Source organism: Pleurodeles waltl, chromosome 3_1 (genome assembly GCF_031143425.1).
Source record: "Pleurodeles waltl isolate 20211129_DDA chromosome 3_1, aPleWal1.hap1.20221129, whole genome shotgun sequence".
NCBI lineage: Eukaryota > Metazoa > Chordata > Amphibia > Caudata > Salamandridae > Pleurodeles > Pleurodeles waltl.
In genome coordinates this window covers 225,960,246-225,982,557 of record NC_090440.1, presented here as the reverse complement: position 1 = coordinate 225,982,557, position 22,312 = coordinate 225,960,246, and the positions used below count along the sequence as shown (strand labels likewise).

Here is a 22,312-nt window from a genome sequence, read left to right as displayed (position 1 = left end):
CACACACACATGTACATACATGAGGCCATACATAAATGCCCACATGCACACACACGTACACAGTAGAAAGACGTGCAAGCATACATGGAGATAAACAGTCATGTACACACATGGGGACATAAACACACGCACACACAAACAAGAGATACGTAGAAACATGCATGCCAACACACACAGCCAGGCACGTTTTCCGTGAATTCATTGACTTCCACACAGTCGAAAGTGACCAGTCACTGCCACACAGTGGAAAACAAACTTTGATGCTCATAAGTCAGAAAATCTTCTGCAGAAATCCCGTCTGTGAAATATATATTTGTCCGAAATTTAGTTTCCAAGGGCATTGCCCTAAGATATAGTTTTTATATATTATTAACTAAAATTGTACAATGTTTTTGTAACCAGTATTGAGACACAATATTTATGTCAGACGTTCTTCTGAGAACGATATTCTGGTACCATTCCACTTTGATATTTGATAGAAAAACCTATGAATTGGGGAAAACGCATGGCTCAAGCAATTCCCAAATGAAGAGAAATCTAAAGCAGACAACGGGTCGCTACGGCGCGACAGTCACAGCCTTTTAACCCGGTGTCACGTCATTTACCATGCTTAAAGACAGAACGTGAGCGGTGCTGCCAGGAACATTTAGAAAGACCACACAGCAGGAGACAGCCAGCTGCAGTCTAATCCGTCACGGGGACCATCCTTCAACAGAGGTGGAAGATTCGTGCCTGTTAGGTGGTACCGGGCACTGATTGCTAGCCCTCTTCCCATTACACACCCTGTCCCTATCCTCTAGTCTGCAATTTCATCCCTGTGTATTTTCATTTACTCTAACACCGCCTCGGGGTACAGGGCACTGCACAGCAATATCAGATGAACGTTTAAGGGAGGAAACACCATGAGCTGCATGCAGCGGGAAGGCATCAATCACCTTCGAGGGCGCGGATGCAGGGGCGCCGTAGTTTCATTAGATAGGTCGTGCTGGGTGGGGGGAGGATATAAAATAAAAATAGGGAAATGCATGTATAGGCGAGGCTGCAATCGTGGACATGCACCGGTTCCGTTCGCTTAACAATGACCTTGTTTTTCGTCTGCAGGTTGGGATGAATCTCTAAACTGCCCTTGGATTTAGTAAACCACCTATTGCCTTTCTGCCTCTGCAGCTTGACGCGTACAAGCCTCTGTTCTTGGTACCCTGTGAAACACCTGAGATCCGAGCTGGTCCTTCCTAATTCTGCCAGTTCGCTCAGACTCAAATACTAGAGATAATTAGCTTCTCCGATATTAACACCCTAAATACAGAAGCATGAATGCAGAACCATTCGGTGCCCCTCAATCCCTTCTGGGGCTCGATTTTACGACAGAAAAGAGAAAACGGAGCGGTTGAGGAGCTGAACATCCCCTCCACTGGTCTCTTCCTTTTTTATGAATGAATCAGAGCGGCACATCAGTTTTCTGCAAGCGAAGTCACTGCACCAGACCTCCATTGCAGCTCCGCGGGGAGGGCTTCTCCAGACGGCCCTGGCACCAGCAGGCAGGTACCACACGCACACACATGCCAGCGAGGGACTGCAGCGAGTCAGGGCTGCGGCAGACCTCCACTATCAAGCAGGCCTCCAACTCTGGCACAGGTCATCACACACCCTGCAGAAAGTCGCGGCAGAGACAAGTTCAGTTGGGGAAACAGGAGCAGGGAAAGGGACTTTACAGAGACTGGCAATCTGGTTATTTGAAATCGTTGCGCACCCTCGAGGTCTTATTCTGTTAACCTCACATTTCACAATCAAGTGTTTTGGAAGCAAGTTGGTTCACAACCAACGCCATACGAGTCTTCCCGTTCGCAGGTGTTTAGCACAAATGGACAGAATGAAAACAACACACAAGAGCTAGGCTTGCCACCTGTCCTGATTTATTAAGGAGAACAGCCGCACAGTTTTGGCTCAGGACATGCATTCTCTCCCTGATGGTTATAGAAACAAATACACTTTGGGGGCTATTCACAGAATTATACAAGAGAGGTGTTTTTGGGGAATACAAAGGGAAGGATTCTTGTTTTTAAATTTGTGGTAGATCAATTCTTTCGCACGGGGCCATGTGTCACATGCATTCAGTAACAAACACCACCACTGCCTTAATTATTGTTGTTGTATTTCGGTCACACTATTATGTTTTTCTATGCACTGGTGTATACCAGGTGGATGCGTAACACCCCTGTCCATAATGAGAGGGATGGCAATAGTTGTTGTTCCGACAGTGTTTTCCCACTTTTTGTATGGAATTATTTGTAATGTAATTGTTTTACCTGAAATCGCTGTAGGGGTGGATAATCCAAAATCCAGCAGATTTTACTCTTTCCTGCTCCCTCTCCACAGCTTTCTGGCTGCCAAACATCCTCAGGGAGAATTTATTGACCCCCGGTTGGAGCATGGCCCCAAACTGCCTCTGCATGAAGCCGGACTGGTTCCATCTTAGGTCATCCTCTGAGAAGATCTGCTCCACACCTTCCACTTTGATAAAACTACTGGACGGCTGGTCAGAGGATGGAGGTGGCGGTGAGCCTTTAGGGCAGCTTGAGGCCCCTGTCTGCTCCGTACCCCCCAAGCCAGCCTCCATGGATGGAGATCTGTCCTCACAAGGGCTGGTGTCCCCTTCGTTGATCAGCCTTTTCTCCTCAGTGGAATCAGAGTCATGTAGGTGCCTGCTGGTGATGGAGGACAGGCTTCCTCTAAATCTCCGGCAGTCCCCATTGCTGCTGGCCTTCATGGTCTTGCCCATGTCAGTCTCCATCACTAAATGAGGGTCCCCACAGGCTCGTGCATCCAGGCCCTTAGTGGAAGGAGAGGGCAGAGGCTTGAGGCGAATGCTCTTTCTCCGGGTATCCCTGTCCCCCTCCTCCTCTTCGTCCATGATAGAAACCTTGGATCCTATCTGTTGGGGTAGGCTGTAGAGTCGCTTCCTCATGTATGGAGGCAGTTTGTCCATGCCTGGCAGGATGGCTCACAGACAGCAAGAGCACCGCTCACTGCCTGCAGCCTCGGCGTTTATAGAGGAGTCCCTGTCATTGGTATCAGCCATGTGTCATCGCTGCCCCTCTGCTGACATTCAGACACACACAGGCGCAGCGCCGAGGTTACAAGGACAGCAGCAGCATCCCCGCAGCACTTGACATGTCCTTGTTAGGAAGAAGTTTGACTGTGATCGTCCTTCTTAGTCTTTGAATTCTGTCTGGTCCAAGGCACTGGGAGAAGTCTGGCTGAGGACTATACTTTGTTAAAACAGATAAAAACGCAGCGTGCAACCAGCCCTGTGCCAACAGGAGTGACACCTGCACGTCTTGCCGTCCCTGCTGCCGCTGTAAGCGGGACCGGAGCAGCGGAAAATAAAAAAATAAAATAAAAAAAGTGGAGACAGACATCTGCTCCCTTCCTGCTTTCACTCGGGCTGCTGCCCATGCTAAGCAGGCTAATGCAACCTGCATCGGTGGCGGCGGCAGCAGCAGCATCCAGCCCTGCTTACATCACTGTCATCCCTTATTCCTCCTCATGCAGCCACTGGTTCTGGGAATATTCATGAAGCGATCTGATCTACTGGGTTGCCATAGGAGCGAGGACGGTACACAGGCTCTGCCTACCTGCGCCTTCGGCCCAGCTCCTTAAAGGCACAGCATCTGCTTGGGGTATAATTGTTCTTCAATGTGCGATGGGCTAAAAGCAGGGGAATAAAAGTCGGGAGCGCGCACAGTGCGTCGGCTTCTCCATCTCATTACGTAACACGGGATCCTCTTTTTGGAAGACTCGGTTGAGACTCTTTTGAGAAATGAATACGGGCATTATGGAAGCATTATGCCTTTGTGCCTGTTTCCAAAATCAATTGTCACCAATGAATTTCAATGAAGAGGTGGATCAGGCATTTTATTGTCAGGCAGTACATCTACGTGGGACACACAGGCCACCCCTCCTTCAGTCGAATATATCTCATTGTCATATTTCCATTATACAAAAGCGTTATATAAAAGTTTAAGATAACGCGTTTTAACCTAAGGGACCTTAACTGCTGTAATTCAGAAGCAGCACCCGTTTCTCTTTAGCTTGTTCACGCCACTAAAGAAAGTATTGGGGGTAACCATGCATACCTAGTTAGTTCCACCTGCTACCCCAGGATTGCTGCTATTTAAAACAGTGATTGTGCCTTCTCCGCAATAGCATGTAACCTGCAGGTCACCTGGTCTAATACCAGCAAAATAGCTAATCAGATTCTGACATCCTTCTGTGACACTTGTTCTGCTATTCTGTGTCCCCCAAGTCTCCCGATAAAAATGGTACCTCACTTGTGTGGGTAGGCCTAATGCCTGGGACAGGAAACGCAACGTGGACACATCACATTTTCCCAAAGAAAACTGACGTGATTTTTGGAAAGTGCCTAGCTGTGGATTTTGGCCTCTAGCTCAGCCGGCACCTAGGAGAACCTACCAAACCTATGCATTTTTAAAAACTTGACACCTAGGGAAATCCAAGATGGGGTGACTTGTGGGGCTCTCACCAGGTTCGGTTACCCAGAATCCTTTGCAAACCTCAAAATTTGGCCAAAAAGAACACTTTTTTCTCACATTTCGGTGACAGAAAGTTCTGGAATATGAGAGGAGCCACAAATTTCCCCCCACCCAACGTTCCCCCAAGTTTCCTGATAAAAATGGTACCTCACTTGTGTGGGTAGGCCTAGCGCCCGTGACAGGAAATGCCCCAAAACACAACGTGGACACATCACATTCTCCCAAAGAAAACAGACCTGTTTTTTGCAAAGTGCCTAGCTGTGGATTTTGGCCTCTAGCTCAGCCAGCACCCAGGGAAACCTACCAAACTTGCACATTTTTAAAAACTAGACACCTAGGGGAATCAGAGATGGGGTGACTTGTGGGGCTCACACCAAGTTCTGTTACCCAAAATCCTTTGCAAACCTCAAAATATGGCCAGAAAAACACTTCTGAGAGGAGCCACAACTTTCCTTCCACCCAGCGTTCCCCCAAGTCTCCAGATAAAAATGGTACCTCACTTGTTTGGGTAGGCCTGGCACGCGTGACAGGAAATGCCCCAAAACACAACATGGACACATCACATTTTCTCAAAGTGCTAAGCGGTAGATTTTGGCCTCTAGCTCAGCCGGCACCTAGGAAAACCTACCAAACCTGTGCACTTTTGAAAACTAGACACCTAGGGGAATCCAGGATGGGGTGACTTGCAGGGCTCTCACCAGGTTCTGTTACCCAGAATCCTTTGCAAACCTCAACATTTGGCCCAAAAAACACTTTTTCCTCACATTTCGGTGACAGAAAGTTCTGGAATCTGAGAGGAGCCACAAGTTTCCTTCCACCCAGCGTTCCCCCAAGTCTCCCGCTAAAAACAATACCTCACTTGTTTGGGTACACCTAGTGCCCCGAAAGGAAATGCCCCAAAACACTATGTGGACACATTACATTTTCCCAAAGAAAACAGCTGTTTTTTGGAAAGGGCCAAGCTGTGGATTTTGGCCTCTAGCTCAGCCAGCACCTAAGGAAACCTACCAAACCTGTGCATTTTTTAAAACTAGACACCCAGGGAAATCCAGGATGGGATGACTTGTGAGGCTCTCACCAGGTTCTTTTACCCAGAATCCTTTGCAAACCTCAAAATTTGGCAAAAAAAAACACTTTTTCCTCACATTTCGGTGACAGAAAGTTCTGGAATCTGAGAGGAGCCACAAATTTCCTTCCACCCAGCGTTCCCCCAAGTCTCCAGATAAAAATGGTATCTGCCTTGTGTGGGTAGGCCTAGTGCCCGCGAAAGGAAATGTCCCAAAACACTATGTGGACACATCAAAATGATCAAATACTAAACTTCCTATTTTTGCGGGGTTAGCGAACTGCGTTTTTGGTCCTGTGCTCAGCAGCCATATAGGGAAACCTACCATACCCAAACATTTCTGAAAACTAGACACCCGAGGGAATCCAGGGAGGTGTGACTTGCATGGATCCCCCAATGTTTTCCTACCCAGGACCCTCAGCAAACCTCAAATTTAGCTTAAAAAACACTTTTTCCTACATTTCTTTGTGGGATCACCACACCGGGACAAATTTCCTACTCCCAAAGTTTCCCTCAGTCTCCCGGTAAAAATGATACCTCACTTGTGTAGGTGGGCCAAGTGCCTGTGATAGGGAAGAGCCAAAAACATGTCAAAATTGAGGGGGAACCAAAGCGGGTCTCAAAGGGCAGTTTGAAAAAAAACATTTTTAGGCTGACAAGAGTGGCAGAATCTTTATCGGTATAGATGAGACAATGCTGGGTGGTAGGAATTTTGTGGATTCCTGCAGATTCAGGAAGGTTCCATCACAAAAATGTGGGAAAAATGTGTGATTTCCAGCAAAGTTGGAGGTTTGCAGGGCATTGTGATTAAGAATATGGTGCGGAGTGCATGTGAAGCATACCACCCTGTAATCACCCAGATGTTTAGTTTTCAGATGTGTCAAGGTCTTGTGGATTTTTCTACATAGCAGCGTCCCAAAATCCAAAAAGTGCAGCCCTCACCATTCCAAGTGGGATGATTTTGAGAGTTAGCCATGCTCTCATGGCCCAAATGTAAAACCAAAGCCCAAAATAATCAAAAGTCCTTTTGCTTGCCGTGGGATAAGATGTTTTAGTGTGCGGGGGAGAGCTGAAAGACCGTTACCTCCTTCATTTGGGGTGGGGGCATAACCAGACCCATACTGGTTGGTAGCTACCACCCCACAATTTTTGTTTTTTAAAAAAATTCCCTGGCATCTAGTAGACTTTCTGCCCCCCGGGTGTGGATTGGGGGTAATTGCCCCATCTGTCCACTGGTGGGCAGAACAACTTTGGCCCCATTTATTTGGGGTTGGGGTTTGGCCATACCCCCACCCCCTATTTTTGAAAAAAAATCTTCCCTGGTCTCTGGTGGGCTTTCTGCTCCCCTTGGGGGCAGATGGGCCTTCCAAAAATAGGGTGATCTGCCCCTAAAGGGGGCAGATATGGCCAACAGTAATATGCCCCATGGGGAGCGACCCTTGCCCAAGGGACTGCCCCCCAAATAAAACACGCACATACACACACACCAATCCCTGGTGCGTAAGTGTTTTCTGCCCCCCCAGGGGGCAGATTGGCCTAATAAAAATAGGCCAATCTGGGGCAGAAATGGACTAAAATAAATTTGTCCCCCAGGGGAGCGACCCTTGCCTAAGGGGTCGCTCCCCTAGCGTGAAATTGATGAAAAGAATTAAAATCCCAAGGGGTCTAGTGGCTTCTGCCCCCCTTGGGGTCAGATGGGCGTAATAAAAATAGGCCGAACTTCCCACAAGGGGGGCAGAAATGGCCTAAAGACGATTCCCCCCCCCCCGGGGGAGTGACCCTTGCCAATGAGGGTTCTCAGGCAGGTCGCTCCCCTCACCGCCACGCAGCCCCCAGTGTGACCGCTCTCGCTCCTGTGCCCTGTGCTCCTGTGCCCTGACTGCCTTTTCCCGCCTCCAGTGACCTAGCGCCAGCGTCCTCTTCGTTTGTGCCCGAGTGCCCGTGTCCGCTCTTTCTTCTGTACCCCGAGTGCCTGTGACCCTGCCTCGCCGCGTCACCCCATCGCCGCCCGTTTTTTTCCCGCCGCTACACTCTGGTAGCTCCGCCCCCTTGCTCCCCATTGGCCGCCCCGCTCCCACCTCCCAGCTGCTCCTCCCTCCCTCTTCCCCTCATATGGAGGCCGCAGAGCGGTCACGCAGCGGGCGCGCCGCTGGCGCGCCGAAGGCCCCCGCCGCTGCGAGCCTACCCGCCGGACCTACGAAGCCGCCACCCTCATCGCACTCAACACCGGCCGGATCCCCGGGTGCTACCGAGCCGCCCCAACACGCATCCACGGACCCTTCACCTGCCAATCCTGCAAGTTCTCCTGCATCCAAACCCGCACCGCACCGCACCCGCCAAACCAAGCACCAGCAGCAACCATCTGAAGTGCATCCTGCTCAACACCCGCTCCTCTCCACAGACACGCCGTAGAACTCTGGAACCTGCTCGACACTACATCTCCAGACGTCGCCTTCCTCACAGAAACCTGGATGAACGCCTCCTCAGCGCCCGACATCGCCATCGCCATCCCGGACGGATACAAGATCACCCGGAGGGACCGCGTCAACCAAACAGGAGGAGGCATCGCCATCGTCCACAAGAACACCATCCGCATCACGACCAACTCCGACGACACCCTCACAGCTGCCGAACACCTTCACTTCCAGATACACACCGACCCCAAGACCACACTCAGAGGCACCCTCATCTACAGACCCCCAGGACCCCGCACACAATTCAGCGAAGACCTCGCAGACTTCATCAGCCCACACGCCCTCCTCTCCGCTGACTACATCCTCCTAGGGGACCTCAACTTCCACCTGGAGAACAACAACGACAACAACACCACCACCCTGTTGGACAACCTCGCCAACCTCGGACTCAAGCAACTGGTGAACACCCCCACCCACTACGCCGGACACACGCTGGACCCAGTCTTCACCTCCAGCAAGTACATCTCCTTCAGCCACTCCACCGGACTCCACTGGACAGACCACAGCTGTGTCCACTTCAGCTTCAGAAGAACCACGACTCACCACCACCCACAACAGGCCCCCCGCAGGAACAGGAACAAGATCACCACCGACCAGCTCTCCACATCACTGAGCCTGAACCCCCCCGGCAGCTCAACGGACCCCAACCAAGCAGCCAACAACCTCACACAGTGGATCACCAACTGCGCCGACCACCTCGCACCGCTGAAAAGCCATCCCACCAGACCCAACAACAAGAAAGCCCCCTGGTTCAACAGCGACCTCAAGAACTCCAAGAAGAACTGCCGCACCCTCGAGAAAACCTGGCGAAAAAACCCAACTACAGACAACATGACCGCCCTCAAGCACGCCTCCCGCAAACACCACCAGCTGATCCGCACCACCAAGAAGACAGCATTCAAAGAACGACTAGACAACAACGCACACAACAGCAAGGAACTCTTCAACATCGTCAAAGAGCTCTCCAACCCCAGCGCCGGAAACAACGACATCACGCCCTCACAAGACCTCTGCGACTCACTCGCCTCGTTCTTTCACCGCAAGATAGCCGACATACACAACAGCTTCGGCGCACAGACCACGCACCCAACCACCAAACCAACGCCCCCCAACACCACCCTCCGCGCCTGGACCCCGGTCAGCACCGAAGACACTATCCACACGATGAACACCATCCATTCCGGATCTCCGACCGACCCATGCCCCCACCACGTCTTCAACAAGGCCGACTGCATCATCGCACCCCATCTCCGGGACATCATTAACTGCTCCTGCAACACCGCCACCTTCCCGGAGAGCTGGAAGCATGCCGAACTCAGCGCCCTCCTGAAGAAACCCGCAGCCCACCCCACCGACCTCAAGAACTACCGCCCCATCTCGCTCCTCCCGTTCCCTGCCAAAGTCATCGAGAAGACCGTCAACAGACAGCTAGCCGCCTTCCTCGAGACTAACGGATCCCTCGACCACTCGCAGTCCGGCTTCCGTGCCAACCACAGCACCGAGACCGCCCTCATCGCAGCCACTGACGACATCCGAGCCCTGCTCGACAACGGGGAAACAGCGGCACTCATCCTCCTGGACCTCTCCGCAGCGTTCGACACTGTCTGCCACCACACCCTAGTGCAACGCCTCAGCAACATCGGAATCCAAGAGAAGGCACTAGAGTGGATCATCTCGTTCCTCACCGGAAGAACCCAGAGAGTCCGCCTCCCCTGTTCAGTTCCGAGGCCACCAAAGTCATCTGCGGCGTACCGCAAGGTTCGTCACTCAGCCCCACCCTATTCAACGTCTACATGAGCCCCCTCGCAGCCATCACACGCCAACACAACCTCAACATCATCTCCTACGCCGACGACACCCAGCTGATCCTCTCCCTCACCAACAACCCAGCCACCGCCAGAACCAATCTGCACGAAGGGATGAAAGACGTAGCCGAGTGGATGATGAATAGCCGCCTGAAGCTGAACGCTGACAAGACGGAAGTCCTCATCCTGGGATCATCACCCTCTGCCTGGGACGACTCCTGGTGGCCCCCTGCACTGGGCAGCGCACCCAAACCAACGGACCACGCACGCAACCTGGGCTTCCTCCTGGACTCCTCCCTCTCGATGATCAGACAAGTCAACGCTGTTTCATCATCATGCTTCAACATCCTACGCATGCTCCGAAAGATCTTCTGATGGATCCCCACCGAAACCAGGAAGACGGTCACCCAGGCACTCGTCACCAGTCGACTGGACTACGGAAATACCCTTTACACCGGAACCACGGCCAAACTACAGAAGAGACTCCAATGCATCCAGAACGCCTCCGCACGCCTCATCCTCAACATCCATCGACACAGCCACATCTCCGGACACCTGAGAGACCTGCACTGGCTCCCCGTCAGCAAGAGAATTATGTTCCGTCTCCTCACCCACGCACACAAGGCCCTCCACGACATGGGCCCCAGGTACCTCAACAGCCACCTGACCTTCTACACTCCCACCCGCCAGCTACGATCGATCAGCCGCGCCCTCGCCACCGTTCCACGCATCAGGAAAGCCACCGCGGGAGGAAGATCCTTCTCCTACCTGGCAGCCAAGACTTGGAACTCCCTCCCCATCCACCTCCGTCTGACCCAAGACCACCTCTCCTTCAGGAAGCAACTCAAGACCTGGCTGTTCGAGCAGTAGCGGTCCCCCCCTCCCCCAGCGCCTTGAGACCCTCCGGGTGAGTGGCGCGCTTTACAAATGACTGATTGATTGATTGATAAAAAAAATAAAATAAACAAAAAAAAGTCACTGGTGTCTAGGGGTTTGTGCCCCCACCCGGGGGCAGATCGGTCTAACTGCAATGGCCTACAACAAATCTGCAGCCCCCCAGCAGAGCGACCCTTGCCTAAGGGTCGCTCCCCTCACGTGAAACTGACAAAATAAATAATACCTGGTGTCTAGCGGTTTCTGCCCCTATTGGGGGCAGATTGGCCTAATAAAAACAGGCCGATCTGCCCCCATGGGGGACAGAAATGGCCTAAAGACAAATTGCCCCCCAGGGGAGCGACCCTTGCCTAAGGGGTCGCTCCCCTCATCTGAAAAACAAAAAAGGCAAAAAAAAGGATCCCTGCGACCTAGAGGTCGATCTGCCCCCACGGGCCTTGAAAAGAATTGCCCCCCTGGGGAGCAACCCTTGCCCAAGGGGTCACTCCTCTTAAGCCACTTTTACAAAGAAAAATTATCCCTGGTGTCTAGTGGGCATTTCAGCAGCCAGATTGCTTCACGATCCGGCTGCTGAAATGCTCTGAGAGATTTCAAAGGGAAGGAAATTCCTTTCCTTCCTTTTGAAGCCTCTCAGGCCCCCATCACACGATCGGAAGAGAAATGCAAATGCATTTCTCTTCCGATCGCGATGGGAGGCAGCCTCTGATGTGCTGACTTCATCAGACGTCACTTGGGGGGAGGGAGTGGAAGGGGAAGCGATTCCCCTTCCAGCCCTGCGATGGGGGGTGTGGGGTGAAGCCCACAGAAGGAGCGCTAGCGCACCCTCCGAGCTCCGGTACCGGGACGTAATGGTTTCATCCTCAGCACAGGAGCACTGTGCCGCGGGACGTAACCATTACGTCCGTGGCACAGAACCAGTTAAACACCAAAATGTGCAAACATATGCTATATCACAAATGATTGTATTAACATTTTAATTTCCCTACTTATAATGAAAAGTTGTTGCAACATATCTGCTGTACAGGTTCCTTTTTTAGGTCAAGCATAAGAGTACAACCTCTTGTATACTTTTAAGTATAATACTTCTGTTGGCTTCCAGCTATTTCATTTGTTAGTTTCAGTGTCATTTAAAGATCCTTGTTTGCTAGTGGTCAGTGATGCCTCTTTGTCCCGCCTTCTTCTGTGTGGAGCGGAGACCAACTACTATATTAGTACGCTTTGTCATGTTTATCTGGTCTGTAGGGGACTTTCTTTTTAACTTTGTTTCCTGTTCTGTCCAGGGAAGCTTCCCTTTTCATTTGCAGAGCATTCTTCCTCGGAGCTTAGCTGTAAACAAGGCTATAAATCAAGCTGTTATCTTCACCCTCTTTCAGCTGCCTTGCTGGATTTTCTTTATCAAGAGTGCCTGCCTGTGTGCTGAGAGCAAGGGCAAAGGGTCACTTGTAATTGCTTATAACCTAGGCACTCAGCTGTACCAGGGCTCTGCAATCCTTAGAGACAGTGCCCACTTCTGTTACATACTGGGATCCCACTCGCAGCGCCATCAGTGCACCTCAGTTCACAGACTCTAAGCCTTCAGCCGTGCAAGTACAAGGAACCCCACACACATTGTCTGCCAGAGCACCTCAGCTCTCGCAGTCAGTACACTCTGCTGCCCCAATACTGGGACCTTGGGTGCAGCTCCATCAGTGCATCACATTTCACACACTCCAAGCCCTCAGCTGTGCCAGTGCCAGGAACCCCACACACGTTGTCTGCCAGAGCACCTCAGTTCTCACAGTCAGTAAACACTGCTGCTCCAGTACTGGGACCTCGGGCACAGCTCCATCAGCCCACTGCAGTTCACACACTCCAAGCCCTCAGCCGTGCCAGTGCCAATGCCAGGAATCCCACACAGGCTGTCTGCCAGGTCACCTGAGTTCTAACAGTCAGTACACTCTGTTGCTTCAGTACTGGGACCTTGGGGACAGAACCATCAGTGCACCTCAGTTCACACACTCCAAGCCCCTCAACCGTGCCAGTGCCACAACCCCACACATGCTGTCTACCAGAGCAACTTAGTTCTTAAGGTCAGTTCACTCTGCTGTTCCAGTACTAGGAGCTCAGATGCGGATTCATCAGTGCACCTCAGTTCTACCTCAGCGAAGTCAATTCCTTTCCCATACTGTGACCCCGCTCACACACAGTTCCATCACATCAGCTCAATTCTAATATTCAGTCCCACCGCCAAGCCAATACTGGCCCCAAACGAGCAAAACACAGCTCAGCCAGTGCACTTCAAGTCTAACATCCAACACCACTGTTGATGGAAACCACCACAGCTCCACCAGAATCCATCAATTCTAACAATCAGTGAACATTTCTTCTCAGTACTAAGGCTCACACATACACCCTTCATGACTTTTCGCTTCTGTGGTTCAGGGGCAATGCCACTCCCATACTAGGCCTCACTCACAGCTTCACCAGGGCACCTCCAGTTTAACACTCAGCAACACTGACACTCCGATACTAGGTTCCACACATACCTCCATTAACATACCTCACTTCTGATCTTTTGTGCCCGTTACTATTCCAGTACTGCAGCCCACATACAACTCTGTCAGTGCACCTCAACCCCAACCTGCAGGGCCCCATTATTCCAATACCAGGAATTACAGGGCACTCCATTTCTCATTACTCGCCCACTGCTTTTCTGTTATTCCAGCACTGAGCTGGGACACAGCTTTGGTTATATCCCGAATCCTGATCTGAAGCACAAAAAATATTGCTGTATTGGGGTTCACATAAGATTCTGCTAATGCACCTCCTGCTGTTCTACAGTGGCCCCTGCTGTTCCACACTATGACTTCTGTTTAAGGTCGTGGGGGAGCCAATTAAATCTATTCTTAGCTGCCATCTTTATTTGAGAGGCTCTGTTTCACCTATCTCACTCCGGTCTTTCCTTTACTCTGTTTACCCTCTGTGTTTCCTTCCTCCCCCACTTTTCTCTTTCTAACTCTTAAAATCCACACGTTAATAGTTTTGCTCTTTCTTTAAAATGTTTATTTCTACTACTGTCCCTTTTTAAAAATGTCCCTCTTCCTCTTGCTACTTTCTTTTTGAAACGTGCAAAAACATAGTTATTTCTTTCCTTGTTTCGTTCCTCTCTTTGTTCTTCATCAGGTGTCCATTCTTTCACTATTTTTTCTCTTCCCTTCATTCTTTGTCTTTTTTTTTGTTGTTCTTTCCTTTGACTTGGTATGCGTCCTTTCACTTTTTTTCAGTTCTTTCTTCCTTCCTTTCTTTGGTGTTTTTCTTATCTTCATCTGTCAATTCATGTTTTACTATAAATCCCTCTTTTTCCTGTCTGTATGTGGAAACCACAAGTTACTTGTCGGACCTGAAGTGTCAAAGTGGTTTTCCCATTCTGTGTCTGTGGGAAATGTGCCAGTACATGCATACCCTGGTTCTTTCGCTGGTTGTTTCTCTCACCATCTCCCTTTTTCCTCTAATGTAAATTTTTCTCTTTCTTTTCACACTTCTTTTATAATTTTTTCCTCTTCATCGTACATCCACTAGCTTCCTTCCCTTTTTTCTTTTGCCTAACAAGTTTGGTCTATTTCTTCTCTCAGTTGTGTTTTCATTTTCTCGTTCTTTCTTTCCCTTCTATCTTTTATTTCTTTGCGACCCCTTTTTTTCTTCCTTTTACCTGTTGTATTCCTTTCGCTTCTCTTTTTCTGCCCCATCTGCTTTCTCTCCTGAGGCCTAGTTATCAATGGAACAACAGGAGCAGTCAACTCTAACTACTGTATTTTCCTACTGAAATTGCAGTGAACCATTTTCCTTTCTTACTCCAGGACCCATGAAACTGTTACTACACCACTTGTCCTCTTCATCTTTACTCCCAACTCCCTCTTTCCCTTCACCCTTTAATCCGTCCCAAATGATATTTTTGTTATGGTGTTTTGAGCATTGCACTCTAATGCCAAAAGGTTATTTCTGATAAAGGTTTATATAATAATTGTATATGTTTTAAGATAGAGGAAGAAGGTAAATGGAAGTGCTTTAGTTAAATGCTGGGTGTCTGGAATTATATGGCAGGAAAATACGACATTATGAGGCAGGGTTGACCAATTTATGTGGCAAGAAAAGTCCAGTTATGAACTTCCAATACCAATCGCTCTAACTCAAGAAAATACTAAATCTATTCCATTGCAAGTGGTTGTCTAGTATTGTTGCAAACACTCAATGTTTCTTTGTGAATACTCTGCCTTTTTTTAGAAGCCGTCCTGCCAAAGTAGAATGCTTGCAGATTTCAGTTTGTACCCGGGCCAACAGAGCTTTTAACCTCAATGGCCTACTGAGTCTGGCAGCCAGATGAGAGAATGTTCAGCTTTGCCACTTTAGGACTGCATGCGATCACCATCCTTCAGTTCACTTTATTGAAAAGGCTCAATCAGAAGAAATTATATCACTCACTAATGGTTGGAATGGGTTGGGCATGACGCCGGTTTTGGTGCAATATTTGTCTCCTGTGTCATCACTGTAAACAACATGGATAAAAGACTTAAGGCCTCACTTTAAGTAAGACTGAAAGTCAGTGAAGACCCTCAGGGCAGTGGAGGCCCCACCAGCACCCCCAAGTCTCAGCAGACAGCTCCAATAGTCAGAGATTGCTTTATTCTTGACTGGAAATTCTGAACCTCCAGTCTGTTTGCTGGTGTTTCAAATAAAGTTAAGGTTTACATGAATGCAGAGTGGGCTTGTATGTTTTTTTAGCCCATTCATCTGTTTTCTTTTGAAAAAATACTTAAGAGGTTTGTTTTTAAAAATAAACTAATAGTGACTCAGACATGTGGGAAGTTTTCTGTCCTGGCGGACAGAGGCAAGGAAAATTACTCTTTGACCTGGTGGCCCAGTGGCAGACACGCCAACATGGCTGGTGCTTCCAATGGCGTAGATAGTTGAGACTATCCTGTGTTTCCTCAGTGTAAATGAAGCAGAAGCACCGCAATTTTGGAGAGGCGTGAGCACCGCCAATTTATGATGGTTTGCTTGTCCAGGTAACTTGTAAATGAGGCCCTTTATTTTCAGTGCTAGATCACCTGGATACAGTGGCATTTACAGTGGAGGGGAATAAACATTCTACCAGTGCTGATGACGACCACGACTATTCCAGTTGTGTGATGCACTAATATTGTAAGAGATGACTGTGTCAACGCTACTAGTTTTGTGGAAAACTAATTTATTATCAAATATTCATACAGAAAAAATGCTCTCTCCAAATGCAAGTTAAATCAATCAATCACAGATGTGTAGAGCGCAGCAAATCACCCGTAAGGGTCTCAAGGTGCTGGAGTTTGCCAGCTGCTTTGAGGTGGACTGTTACTTCGAAGAACCGGGTCTTGAATTCTTTCCTGAATTTCCGGAGCGATGAAGCAGACCTGAGGTCCAGGGGTAGGTCGTTCCAAGCTTTGGTGGCTAATTGTGAGAAGGGGTGTCCTCTGCTGTTGCTTCGGCGGGTCCAGGGAAGGTTTGCGAGAAAGAGGGAAGCAGATTGCAGGTGTCTGGTCAGATGATGGAAGGTCACACATTTCTTTTAATGTATGCTGGTCCTTCATTGTGCAGGGCTTTGTATACATGGGTCAGCATCTTGAACTGGCATCTCCTCTGGATTGGGAGCCAGTGAAGGTTCTTGAGGTGGGGTATGATGTGGGCTCATCTGGGGAGGTCGAGGACGAATGGCTGCTGAGTTATGTATTGTCTGCAGTCTCTTAAGAATGCATGCAGTGATTTCTACGTAGAGTGTGTTTCCGTAGTCCAGTCTGCTAGTGACAAAGGCCTGTGTGACAACCTTCTGGTGTTGCCTGGGAGCCATCTGAAGATTTCGTGGAGCATAGGCAGGGTGTGGAAACAGGCAGATGAGTCTGCATTTACCTGCTACTGGCGCTGGGAGGTGGGAGGCAGGAGGCGGGACGTGGGAGGCACGAATCAGGTAGCACAAGCTGGCAGAAACAAGAAGGCAGAACTATTCACAATAATAAGGACAAAAACAAGAAGGGAGTATTCACAATAACGAGGACAAAAACAAGAAAGCACAAAAAGAAAGACAATACTATACAGAGTAACAAGGACATGCAAAGGAAGGCACAACAAAAGAAAGGCACAATTACCAGACAAAGTACGGTGCAGATGGAAAAAGTGAAAGAGAAAGACACAGTAGTCACAGTATACAGAGTAGACAAGGACAGGCGAAGGCGCAGCAAAAGAAAAGCACAGTTGACAGACAGCAGATGTCTCACGTGGACAAGGTGAAAAAGGCTGGAATTACGAGGCACATAGAAAACACAGCGGGCAACCCAGGAAGGCAACTACGCTCTAGGGCAGCGAAGAGAGCTGGTGCATGGACCTGGTGAATCTTGCTCAAGATTACTGTAGGTATCTTCAAGGTGGTCATCTTCTCACTAGAGGTAATGCAGGATGCCATGTCGCCAACTGGTGAGCTGGGAACAACAGCCAGAGCTTTATTCTCTCCACGGTCAGGGACGGCCGCTGCCTCTGCTAGTGTTCTCCCACAACAGAGGATGGGGCTGCCTCCAGGCACAGACCTCATGGCGCTATAAGAAAATAAACTTTCTTTATACTAGAATGAAAATCCTTCACTTTCAAAAGCCTTATGTGAACACATCAATTCCTGATTTTGTTCACATGCGTAGTGTGACTGAAAGGGTAAGACGGTTATTAGAGTTATACCAAGTGGATTGAGACAGCATTGGATGTAGTGCTGCCTCTAAAGAAGCTCAGTCCCAAGCATATCAGATCCTTTGCCTCTTGTTCTACTCCCTCAATAAAAAGAGGTCAATGTGGAACGTAAGAAACTGGAAATAATCTGTTTTTTGGTTACTCCGCCATTGCCAGAATGGAGTTAAAAGTGGCCTTGAAAAAGTTAAAAACAATGATAGTCTCTGCTAAAGCTGCAGTCAATGCTAATGAGACCTGAGCCTCCGAAAACTCCTCAAAGGAAATGTTCTCAATAGTTCAGCCTTTAGCTTCTCCAAGGGTGTTCATTTGCTGTCGAACATGCAAATAAGATCTCAAACTACTTTGAGAACACAATTAACACCAAATGTAATTCACTGGAGACTTCTATAGAGAGCTTGCTGCAAGATTTTTCCAGAATAACATCCAGAACATCTATCGAAATTTTCAGCAGCCAATGGAAGCTCTCAACTCTAGTTATAAGGAAGACAGGCCGGTCACCAATTTGATCACACTCGCTGATTTTACAAGTTTGATGCTAGATAGTCTTGCAGACATCCTGAATAAAGTTAAGTCGGGTTCACCAATTGTCCTGCGTATTTTAGCCAAAGCAGTAGATAAGATACTCCCCACCTTATTACAAATGGTAAACCTCTCCTTAATTTGCAGGATGAGTTGTCGTGGCGTGGAAACACGCCATGGTTAAAGCACAACTACAAAAGCCTAATCTGGACCTTCTTGAAACCAGGAAATTATTGAACATTTTCTTTTCTCTGTGGGATGAGCAAAATACTGGAAAAACATGTTAACTTAACCCTATCTGAATTTTTAGAAAATCATTTTTTTGCACTCACAGACCATATTCCGACCCTACCACAGTACAAACACAGAGTGCTCTTCTGGCTGTGGTAGAGGAAGTCAAAGGGCTGCTAGATCGAGGAGGCTTGGCAGCCATCATCCTCCTTGATCTCAGTTCAGCATTCAACATTGTAAACCATGACATTCTTGTTGACAGAATGCAGAGTGGTGAAAATCTCAGGATTAGCCCTCACCTGGCTTAAGTCCTTTCTTGAGGACAGGTCTATCCAGGCCTTTGATGGCAGTTGTACATCATATATCTTCCCATTAAATTGCTGAGTACTTCAGGGCTCGTCGCTAAGCCCCACACTCTTTCATTTGTATATGAGGACACTTGCAGATATCATCCATTCCTTTGGGATCTCAAAAACCTCTTATGCAGACGATAGCCAGTTAGTTTTTTTCTCTCACCCAGAACCAAGATCTCCTTTCCTCCTCATTAGACCCCTGCCTAGATAAAGTTGCCAGCTGGATGAATAGCTCCTGTCTTAAACTAAATGGAGACAAAACGGAGCTTATGATCCTTGGCAATAATCCTAACTCTCTTGTGAGTCTGGACTGGCTTATCTGTTTAGGTTTCCCTCCTGTTCCAAAAACAGCCATAAAGAGCCTATGAGTGTGGCTGGACAAAGCCTTGAACTTAGACTCCCAAGCAGTAAAGCTAGTAGCTACCTGCTATGCCATTCTCAGAATGCTTAAAAAAATTCTCCATTTACTTCCTCCAACCTCAAAGAGGTTAATGTTCCAGGCTCTCATTCTGTCTCGCCTGGACTATGGTAACTCACTTTATTTGGTAGCCCCTAAAGCTATAATAAGGAAACTGCAGGTGGTACAGAACTCCACTGCCCGGATACTGTATAACATCCCCAGACGTGGCAGAGAGGATTACATTCAAATCCCTCTGTATGGCCCATAGGGCATTCCTTGACCTAGGGCCTTTGATCTCTCAATCCTTGTTCTCTTCCTATTCTCCTGGGAGAATTTTGCAATCCTCTAACGCCCACCTGGCCAAAGTACCTACCATTAGAAGGGTGGTCTTTTGGCTATAATGTGGCTGAACTCTGGAGCATTCTTCCCTATCCCCTGCGATCAGCCAGAATGGAATGTCCCTTTCTTAAACTATTAAAGACCTGGCTACTCCAGAATAGCTCCCTCTAGATTCCTCTGGTTAATCTGGTTGCACTATCAGTGCTGGGATGCCCATTGGTAGCTATGCTCTCTACAAGTGCTTCATAGATTAGAACAGAATAGAATAAAGTGTGGGTACAGGCACTTCCCTATTCAAGTGTAAGTGTCAGCTCCCATACACCCTTCCTGCCCAAGAAGGCCCATCAGAATGCAGATGACTTCTTTGTCACACCCACCCTTCCTGTGTTTGTGGCTGTCTAGATGGAATGCACACAGTGTAGCTGTCACCTAGCCCAGGGGTATATTAGAGACAGGCTGCGAGGCACACAGAGCAGTAAGAGCAGAGAAATGTCCACATTCTAAAAGTGGCATTTCTAAAATAGTTATGTTAAATCCGACTTTACCGATATAGAGGATTAATCATTACCATTCCAATGATATCAAACATGATATGAAACATCATGTAACTACTACTTTCTAATCGAGAATTACAGTTTAAAGAATACTGGACTATGAGAGGCCTCACATGTAGTGAAAAATGATTTTGGGACCTTTTCACTAACAGGAGATGTAAAACCTAAAAGTACATGTCCTAACTTTTACTTACACTGCACCCTGCCCTATGGGCTACCCAGGGCCTACCTTTGCGGTGGCATATGTAATAAAATGGGAGTTTGAGGCTTGGCAAGAGGTTGTGAATGCCAAGTTGAAGTGGCAATTAAACTGCACACACAGGCCATACAATGGCAGACCTGAGACAAATTTGAAAGGTTACTGGTGTGGGTGGCACAATCAGTGCTGCAATCCCAATAGTAGCATTTAATTTAGAAGCCCTGGGTATATAGTATACCAGTTTACAAAGGACTTACAAGTAAATTAAATATGCCAAATGTGCATACACCAATGTTACCATATTTTAGGGGAGGAAAACATGCACTTTAGCACTGGTCAGCAGAGGTAAAGGGCTAAGAGTCCTAAGGCCAACAAAAAGATTCAGCAAAAAGTGCAGGGCAAAAGGTGAAAACTATATGGGTGACCTGTCAGAAAGGGTCATTTCCAACAGCCATACACGCACCCCAAATAGGACAAACCAATACTTTGGCCTCCTCTGGAGGGCAGAGAGAGAGTATGGCCCCAATCTGCCCCAAGGAAGCAGAAAGCCTACTTGATGACAACACATTTTTTTTTTAAATAAAACAATGGAATGGGTCTGGCCCTTCCTGGCATCAGCCGCCACTTTCACCCCTAAAGCCTCAATAGTCTCTCTGCTCCCCTGCATAGTAAAATGTTCTATTCCAATAGTGCGTGAGAGAACATTTGATTCTTTTGGGTATTGTTTTTACATATGGGCCAAGACAGTATGGCTAAATCCCAATATCATCCTACCTTCCTTGGTGAATGGCTGCACTTTTTGGGCTTGGGTAGGCAGCCATCTCGAGAAAACTACCAGGCCTTGACATTTCGGAAAAACTGGACATGACAAGGTGTCCAGGGTGGTATGCCATGTGTGGATCCCATGAAGTTTTCTTACCCAGAATGCTCAGCATACTTCAAACTCTGACAAAATGCATGCATTTTCCTTGCATTTCTATGATGTAAACTTCCAGAATACAAGGATCCATACAATTCCTACAGCCCAGCATTCCCCAACCTGTTTTGATAAAACATTACTCTTCTTGTATCGATAGACATAGTATCCACAACAAGAAAAGCCCCAAAATATAATGTGGAAACATCAACATTTCCTATTTAAAATAACTTGATTTCTTACCCATATTGCCATGCAAACCTCAGACTTTTCCTGAAATCACAATTTGTCCTTGTATTTATGTGACATAATCTTCTGGAATCAAGAGGGATCCACAAATTTCCTACCACCTAGCATTCCCCCACCTGACCCAATAAATACTCTACCCCACTTGTGTGGAGACCTAGTGATCACAACAGGAAAAGATCAAATCAGCATGAATGGAAGGCCTACTGTGGAACTCCCATTGACCCTGGTTTGACCCATTCGGTTTCGCGGGCAGTGTTTTTACTGGGACAGGTAGGGGAATGCTGGATAGTGGCCCAGCACAACCCCAAACACAGAAGCTACTTGTATCACTACTCTCTCCATGTAGAGCTTTAAGGCCTTTTGTGTGATGGTCTCTTGGTCGACCAACACAAGTGGGGTACCGTTATTTTTGGGAGACGTGTGGGAACTCTGGGTGGTACCAAATATGTAGATCCCCACATATTCCACATATTTTCTGTACAGAAATGTGCGGAAAATGTGTATCTTTAGTCAAAGGTTGCGATTTGTAAAGGCTTCTGTGTAAGAAAATCTAGTGTGAGCTATGGAAGTCACCCTACCATGGATCCCTTTGGGTGTCTACTTTTCAAACATGTACAGGTTGCTAGGTTTCAATAAATGCTGGCTGAGTTAGGGCTCAAAAAAATCGACAGCTACCCACACTGCAAAAAAGGGCCAGTTTTGAGTGGAAAACTGTGATGCGTCCAAGTTACATTTTGGGACCTTGCCTGTCCTGGGCACTAGGCTTACCATTACATAAGGTACATGGGGGAATGCTGGGTGGTAGGAAATATGCGGTTACTGACAGATGCCAGAGATTGTCCTCTCAGAAATGTGAGGAAAAATGTATGTTTTAGTTAACCTTTGAGGTTTGCAAGAGCTTCTGGATAAAAAACCTACAGGAAAGACATGAGAGTCACCCCAACCTGGATTTCCCTAGGTGTCTAGTTTCAAAAACACATGCAGGTTTGCTAGGTTTCTCTATGTCCTGGCTGAGCAAG

The 22,312-nt window shown here is 48.1% G+C and overlaps 1 protein-coding gene across 1 annotated transcript in view; it reads right to left on the bottom strand.

Moving 5' to 3' along the window:
* Positions 1-3,562, bottom strand: part of HCN4 (hyperpolarization activated cyclic nucleotide gated potassium channel 4) — a 674,065-nt gene extending 670,503 nt beyond the window's left edge. The window contains exon 1 of the mRNA XM_069222233.1: positions 2,307-3,562. Coding sequence (XP_069078334.1) covers positions 2,307-2,986 — 680 coding nt within the window. The 5' untranslated portion in view covers positions 2,987-3,562. The remainder of the gene's footprint in view (positions 1-2,306) is intronic.
* Positions 3,563-22,312: the final 18,750 nt, after the last annotated feature.